We start from the raw sequence: 8,953 nt of genomic DNA on the forward strand, positions 1-8,953 counted from the left end.
GATTGTCATAAGAGGACTTTTACTTGAATTGATGAAGGAGGAAAACAAAGTACATTGAAAGGAATTCCCATTTCTATAAGGAAGAATTCATCCTTATAGTTGAAAATATGATTCAAAAATGGATTCCAATTGTATGTAACTCACATGGAAGAGCCAACCAAGACTAAAGTTCCAATCATTAAGGCCTTACCAATGTTGCAGGAGTTTGAGGATGTGTTTGGGGAAATACTAAGTACACCATCAAAAGAGATATAGATATATCTATTCATTTAATGCCTAGATTTTCCCTAGTATCAAAGACTCCATATAAAATAAGCACACCATAATGAAAGAAATTGCAAATACAAGTATAAGTGTGATTGAAGAAAGAATATATACAAGTATTTCACCTCAAAAAAAAATCTATATTATTTATATAGAAAAAAAATGGTACCTAAAGAGTATATGCTAATCTTCTTCATATGTATAACACAAATGAATGCTTTTCCTATTACAAATTCAATTAACAAAACCAAACATAAATAATAAAAAATATAACATAAACAAAATAAATAATAAAAAATATAGCATAAATAAAATAAACTAATATTAATAAATTTACAGCATAACTTGTTTACTTATGATGTTAATTCTTTTCTAACTTAACTTATTTACTTATAATATTATTTTTTTTAAAAGGAAATTTGATATTTTTATACTCAATCATAACAAACAAAACGAACAAACAACCAATGTAATCTTATCTTTACATTAAAATAACACCAAATAAACTAAAAATAAAATTCATTCAATGAGATAAAATTGTTATATAAAAACTTTACCATAATAATTAATATTTATTTTGAAATAATTACAAATAATACGGAGAAAGGCCAGAAGCCCCACTAAAGAATGGAGCAATAAACAAGTACCTTTTATCGCTATAACCTTTTAACATTTTTACATCACATTTTTGTGCTGATCATCTGGAGATTCAAATTATGAAAAATACATGGACAAAAGGTCCTTATTTATCTACTTCATCAATATCTCCCTTATTGATTTTCATATCAAATCTACTTGCAGATCATACTTCCAACTGACCACCTACTCCCTATACAAATTAAACAAGAACACACACACACAGACGATGGATGGTACATGACGTAATAATAGAATGGCATCGGCAAAGCCCGTAACCAATAATAGCAACCCTAATAAATTAGCTGTGCGTTTTCTTGGAGAGGTATTGACGCGCAATCTTTCCATCAGCACCACGAGGGTAGAACCCTCCAGGAGATGATTCACTACCAGATGAATAGACAATCCTCAGAATTTGGGCAGGGCTGCGCGCATATGAAACCGAGTATTCATCGCCCGCAAGAATGTTGCCTTTCACCTTCCCCTCTGCTCCCAGAGCACGTGGGACAAACAGGCCTTCGTCGGCAATTCCGGTGTGCCCCAACTTATTCCTAAGAATAGAGATCTTGTCCGTGAATTCTGCCACTGTGTATGGATATGGCGCCACCTTCTCAAACAACCTTTCGTACAGCAAAGCACGTATCACGGCGTCTTGACCCGATTCCACTCCAAGAAGCCCCGCCACCAACTATAAACGTTATATACACAAAAATAAAATACTTAAATTAGAAACATCTTGCTACCTACTAAGAATTAGCGGGAGGTAATTTGGTTACACGGACAACAATACAAAATGTTCCCAGTTAACAGACATGTCACAACTCAATAATCTAAGCTCAATAGGAAAGATGATAATAATGAAGAAGATGATCTATTATGAAAGATTTTTCGGCGTAAATAACATGATATTTCATTTGTCAACCCATTTCGAATCAACGAATGTGGTTCATGGTCTAGTGTGGTTCTTCGTCAAGACAATGAACGTTGTCGTTGGTTTGAAATGCGTCGACAAATGAAATATTATGTGATTAAAATCTCTCATAAACTTGAAATGGATCACATAAACCTCAATTCAACAAGATGATCCATCTTACAGGGCACTTGACAATAAAATACTTATTTATATATATAATAAAATATTTATTCATATATTTGTTTGAACATGTGTTTTATAAATATGGTTTAGTAAATGAAGTATTTACTTGAACATATGTCCCATAAAAAGTAAAGAGACAATTTTTTTATTATGAATAAGTTTAACAAGTATACTTAGATAAAGAGCTAGATAGAAAGAAAAAGTACTATTTTGAAGACTTTAATCTCACTCATAATCATAAAAAGAAAAGGGTACATAGGGGATAAGGAGCTAGGGAGAAAGAAAAGGTACTATTTTGAAGACTTTAGTCCCACTCATAATCATCAACAAAAAGAGTACATAGGGGATAAGGAGCTAGGAAGAAAGAAAAGGTACTATTTTGAAGACTTTAGTCCCACTCATAATCATCAACAAAAAGAGTACATAGGGGATAAGGAGCTAGGGAGAAAGAAAATGTACTATTTTGAAGACTTAAGTCCCACTCATAATCATCAACAAAAGGAGTTCATAGGGGATAAGGAGCTAGGGAGAAAGGAAAAGTACTATTTTGAAGACTTTAATCCCACTCATAATCATCAACAAAAAGAGTACATAGGGCCCAATATTTCTTGGAGAGCCAAAATTCTTATTGCTCAGTTAAGGACTAATTCTCATCAACTCCATTCAACTCGGTTGTGAAAAGGCCAAAAAAATGTGGGAGGAAAGAGTATGTATTTTTTTCTCTTATGGAAAAGTGGAAACAAAGATACATTGGTCTTCAAAGACAATAGGGAAAGCTATGCAGATATTTTGGCAGCTAGACAAAAAAACAATGGCCTTCAAAGACACTAGGGAAAGCTATGCAGATATTATGGTAGCTAGCTCTTAGGATAATCTATTCAGATAGGGTTTGTCGAGAAGCTAGAGGCATTTATTGTAAGCCTTTATAGGAGGAAAAAGACTGAATACAAGAACCATATAGAAAAAAATCTATCTCAAGAAAAAGACCAAATACAAAAATGAGATAGAAAAACAATCTGTCCCATAAAATATCTTTAAACTTATAAACTTTAAAATAATTTCTTTTCTTTTTTTATCAATGAATAAATAAAGCCTTCTTCTTTACCCGCTTAGCAGTCGCTGATTGGAGCTGGGGATTGGTGCCCACGTAGCCAGTAAGTCCAACGTAGGGAATAACGTAACTTGCAAGGAGATAGTTGACAGAGTTAGCATACGGATTAAAAGGAGGTTTCAAAGTTGTATTCAGTGCGGCGTTCATGATAGTGCCAAAATTTGCAGCGGTGAGATTGAGTTGAGGTCTAGGAAATCCATGCACAGTTTTCTTTATAGCCCTGCATTGCATTGTATACATAAATCAAATAAAAAACAACAACCATTAATTGAATTCAATATAACATTATTTCCAGTAATCGAAATAAATTTTGATCCAACTTCAAATTCTAAAATATAATTGATCTCACATTCTACGACATAAATGATTTTAAATTTTATTGGAAATAATATTTTACTTAATTATAGATTTTAAAAATTAATTAATTGATTTTCGATTTTATTAATTAAATTCTCAAAATCTATTATTACAATTAAATTTCAAAATCTACAATCATACCTGATATGACCAACTTCTTGATACGCAAATTCCTTTATGATCTCGCGCACCGAAGGGTCCAGGTTAGCCTTCTTTGCCCCTATGGGAGGTGGTCCACCGCTTACGAGCTCCGGTGCAACATGATCCAGGCCATAACCCAAGGCCGACCAGAGGAAAAACTCGGCTTCCAAGTACTCTAAATTTAGAGGAAACTCAAGAGAATCTACATCTACGGCAGGAACTGGTCCGGGCTTGTAGCCAGCCTCGGTGTTTGGCAAGTGATCGTGTTCTGATGAAGCTTGGGATGATAATAAGAAGAGTATGATGAAAACGAAAGGTAGATGAAGTACTGTGTGAGCCATTTTGATTTTGATTTTGGCGAGGAGAAGAGAATAAAACAGAATAATTTGTGTTTAATGAATGAATAGAGGAGCAGTGCAGGGGAATATAAATATGCAGGGGGAGGAGCATATACCGTGCTCATCGGAGATTCTGAGGAGAAAAATGCGGTGAAAGTGACATGAGATGAGACACGTGGCTGCATATTTTGTAGGGAAAGTGACATGAGATGAGACACGTGGCTGCATATTTTGTATGGATAGGGGTGCGTGGAGGAGGAAACGTGAGAAACAAACAAAGGATGTAGCAATAACGTCCCGTCTCGCTGATTTGCAGTTAGAGGGAGTAGTAAGAGGTGGTAAGTGGTGCACATGGCCAATAGTTTAGAGGTCGTAAGTGGTGCACATGGCCAATAGTTTCGGAGTAACTAACGGATGTGTGTGTATCTTACATCGCTGTCTGGACACTTTCTATGTTCTAGATGTTTAGAACATAGTGCGAATTTGGATACATCTACGAGCTCACAATTTCTAGATGTTTATAACGACTTGAAGATTTGGATAAATTTTACGACTTTAAAATGTATTTGTTTCAATTTGAAATTTGATTCGATAAATAATGTGAGACCATTCTGAATTAACTATCAATTTCTATCAGGTAGTTGATCATCATTAAAAAAGTTTATCTAAATGAGGTGGTCATTCTTGAAGTATCCCGTACTCCACAGTAAATTGAATATATATAAATCTACACATCTGTCGTCACAGTGAAGAAACGTATTAAAGGAGAACACAAACTCAGTGAGGCACGTGTGTACATTCTGATTTTGGCGTATGGAGCTAATCTATCTAAATTGTCAATGCACATCTCTTTTGAAATATCTCCCCCGTCGAGGTTGAATGGACATATTTTTCTGCATAATTTCTACGACCTTCAAATCAAATGTGTCCTCTTATTATAATATATTTTAAGATTGGTTGAAAACAAATTTTGGCTTTTAAATAAAATTTGAATTTAAATTAATTCCACCTCAGGGCGGTAGGTTTTGACTATATTGGTAATTTGATTTTTCAGTATAAATATTTATTGATGTAAAATATAAAATAAATAATTTTTATGATGTATTAAAATTTTATATTTTATATAAAAAATTTAAATGATAGAGTCTTGTTAGTTTTTTATTTTATTAGAATTTTTAAAATTCATACATTATGTTCATTACATTTTTCTTTTTGATATGTTTTATTTGCATTATATATAGCTTGAGTGAGCATAATGGTTAAGGGCATGTGTCAGGGTCACATGTTCAAAATTAGAGGGGTAGAGTAACCTAGCATGCCAGCGATCCCATAACATTATATTCAAAATAATAAAATAATAATTACATTAACAAATTAAAATTTAAGTATTGGGGGTTTTGGCAGTGCATTATATTAGATACCATTTTGGGATTCAACTGGGTTAAGTAAGTCATTCATCTATGACCATTTCCATGAAAGGTAGTGGCAACTGACTAATTTCTCATGATTTTTGAATAGTCCACTTAACACTCATTACATTAGGTGATGCTCACAAGGGTGAAGAAGTGGGATTGAAACTACTGAAATGAATCACATAGCATCAATCATCACTTCCGGGGTTTGCACCCCCTAACCAGGACTTCTCGGGAGGTCACCTGTAACATCCTGCGGTTCTGCCGAAGTGCGACCGCGTTTGGGTGACGAGCGACCGTGAACGAGCGCCGGTTGGAGAGCGACCTGCGGTTGTGCAACAAGTCACGCGACAATATGCGATGACACTTACACGCACATATGAGGAGGGAAGCTTGTTTATATGCGTATGGAGCATGAACGATATGTTAGAGGCCGACCTACGATGGGAAGGAAAGCTGACGGTGTTTTGCAACGAAGTAAGGGGTGCGCAAGGCATTGGGCAAGTCAGCTGGGCAGCCAGACTTGGCCCCAAGCTTGTGTATATTGGTGGGCTCCATTATTGTAGCAATAATGCTACAACTCCTGGAGCTCCCTATCTCTAATTTTATCAACCCGGTAGTTCGTACAAACTTGGAAGCGACGGTACTGTATGCACAAGTACTAGCTCTTGTCGCAGTTGTCACTTGGTCAGCTGGCACAAGTCCGCTAGGGCTCAAGCCAACTTCTATATGCTCTCAGAAGAAGCTTTTTAACTGATGGACGAAAGCTAACTCAAAGGAAGTTAATCTACTTGCGAAAAGAAACTGAAAGCCAAAAGGAAACACAAACCCTAGCAAACCCTAATTCTACCAGCTAGTCCTACTGATGCAAAGGAAAAAATGCAAACAACGAAAAGAGATGCCATTACTTCTAGGAATGTAAAATGCATGTGTCTAAGTTATCACTATCTGAAGAAAACATCTTTTTGTATTTTTGATTAAGTTGTTGAAATTATCATGCATGTGCTTCTAACTAGTTTTCCACTGTGCACGGATGGATCAAGGGATCAAATGCTTTGGGAAAGGTTGGGATGGTACAGAGAGGGTCTAAGGGATCCCCAGTATTCTTTCTAAGAGTTTCACAAAGTCTGGATGACATGCAACCGTGTTCATGAACTTCTACAGGAAGTCTGCAGGGGCTTCTACAGGAAGTTTCTACAGGATGTTCTGTAATTCTTCTACAAGATGTTTACGAATTGGATTTTTGAGGATGGATGGTTGATGGAAGATGCATGGATGGTTATGGAGGTAGGATGGGGGTCTGAAGTGACCTAGGAACTGATGGATGGAGTGGTGAGATGATGTGGAAGGCTGACTTGCATCAACAAAGGTTGAGGCAATGGAAAAGCAAGAAGGTAGGGTTACGTGGCAAAAGAGCAGATGGGAGATGAAGAAACAGACTTGGTGATGGAGGAGCTGACCTGAACGAGGCTCAGATGAACGAGGAGGTGATGAAGGTGATAGAGATGCCTTGCACAATGCTTATTCAAACAAATCAATGAATTCTTGCAAACAAACCAAGTCCTAGCTAACTCAATCCAACTGTTAATGAATGAATAAACAGCAGCCTTGTTTGAAAAGAGAACCATATACATCACGTGAGCAAGAACATGCCAAAAGATATAAATGCATACAAACTCCTACCAATCGATTCTAAGCATAAAAAGCTACGTTACCCATCAAAACCAACTACAATAACAAAGCAAGATCTAAAGAGCAGATTTTATTTCAAGAACGCAGCAAACACATAAATATAAACAAGGGAGGTACTGGGCGCTTGAGATGGGCCCAACCCCAAGAACTACAGCCTCCCAAGAGCGATTTAGAGCTGGTGCAAAGCTGGATCCATCTTTATTAATCAAGAAATGAAAAGTTACATCAAAACTGTCCACAAGAAGAACTTAAGCATGAGCTGAAAGCAAAGGTAATCTACTGCATAAAAATCGAACTACAAACTAGCTAACTAATGGCTAAAACAAAATGACTAACTGGCTAACCAAAATGAGGCCCCAAGCCTTCTTATTTATACAATTTTGAGGACCCAACAGTCCTCCTAAAAGTTAGGGACTTGGCTGCCCAAGACTTGTAGTTAACAGCAGTCCAACTTGACTTGCTTGGCTGCCCTTGAGCTGATTGATTCGGTGGCCCTTGAACTCCGAGCTGATGGTGGAGAATTCGAGGTAAGGGTCCATAAATGAGGGGGACACCTTCCTACAAATCCTCTAGCTTGTTCTCCCACGAATTTGGCTGCCAAGTGCTCATTAAGACCTTCAATTTTGTCTCCAAGTTGACCAAAAAGGCTACACAAAGCACCCATTAGACTTGTTGGCATAATGACTAACCAAATTCACTCTATTAACATAAAAATAATCAAAACATGCAATAAACAAATGAGAATGGTGGACTAAGCCAAATTACGAGGTTGAATGAGCCCAAATAATTGTACATTTTTGGGGCTCATCATCACCCCCCTACTGAAAGTGTTGCTCATCCTCTGAGCAACCAATCTCTCTCCTCGTCTTTGATAGCCCTGGTGGCTTCTTTGGCTAACATCTCGGCTGTTTTCTCCCTTGGCTTCCCTCTTTTCAAACTTCCTGTAGAAACAGTTCGCTGGCTTCCTGTAGAAACAGTCCTCTGTCTTCCTGTAGAAGCAGTCTTTGAGTCCATCACCTTGATTTGCTTCTCTCTAGGTGAAGGTTTTTAGCTTCCTCATTCATAGATGATGGACCCCTTTGAAGGAGACTCTTTCTTTTGTTTAGCTTGTGTGTCCTCAATGACAATTTGCTTCTTTGACTGTGGTTTGGGGTCTGCCAATTCTTATCTGCATGCCCTTTCTTGCCTTAAAAAAATAGTGGAAGCTCCCTCTTTTACTTCTCCTTCGGCTTGGGAGAGGTACTTAGGGCGGCCAGCACAGCTGCTGCCTCCCTAGCTAGGATGTCCGCCTTCTTCTCCTTGGGTTTCGCCTTTTTAAGGCTTCCTGTAGAAGACCCTGTTTTAGCCAATTTCGGGCTTCCTGTAGAAGCCTGTTTCTGCTTTCCTGTAGACACGGGTGTTGGAGAGGTAAATCCCCTCTATGGATAGAGGCGATCCCTACTAGCCCAGCAAGGGTCTAGCAACAATCACACAATGCTGCCACGCATGTTCCTAATTGCAATTAAACAAGAGGTAAAGAGCACCTACTTGGATTCCCGCGCTGTCGTTTGACGAAGAGATGTTGTCTTCGCTCCTTCGTTTCAGCTGGTCACAATCCTCCGTGATCCCCGCGAATAGATACCTGCACACACGAAGAGGAAACAAACGCAAGCGTGAAATCTAATAAAAGCAACCATACATCAGTCAGAAAAGACGTAATTCACGTTTAACCATTGCATAAACAAGTGAGAATGGAACAATAATAGCAGTCATCTATTATTAATCAGAATAGAGAAGAGTACAACCAAATGTTCTGACGTCGGTAACCTTCTCAGGAGGGGCCAGTCAGCATGTATCTCAAGCATTCACTTTTGAGGATGATTCTCCCAAGACAAACAACTCTCTCTCTCACACAAAAGTCACAAAC

General features: G+C 37.5%; 1 protein-coding gene across 1 annotated transcript; it reads right to left on the reverse strand.

Annotated features, from left to right (window-relative positions):
* Window positions 1-912: 912 nt before the first annotated feature.
* On the reverse strand, window positions 913-4,013 carry LOC149142208 (ferritin-like catalase Nec2). The gene is made up of 3 exons (XM_089446811.1): window positions 3,606-4,013; window positions 3,102-3,327; window positions 913-1,588 (listed from the first exon to the last, which is right to left on the reverse strand). The coding sequence occupies exons 1-3, from the start codon at window positions 3,944-3,946 to the stop codon at window positions 1,202-1,204; spliced, it is 954 nt and encodes a 317-aa protein (XP_089302937.1). The 5' UTR covers window positions 3,947-4,013; the 3' UTR covers window positions 913-1,201.
* Window positions 4,014-8,953: the final 4,940 nt, after the last annotated feature.

The sequence above is a fragment of the Pinus tabuliformis genome, chromosome X (genome assembly GCF_031772625.1).
Source record: "Pinus tabuliformis cultivar Carrire ecotype Pingquan chromosome X, CPIR1, whole genome shotgun sequence".
Lineage (NCBI taxonomy): Eukaryota > Viridiplantae > Streptophyta > Pinopsida > Pinales > Pinaceae > Pinus > Pinus tabuliformis.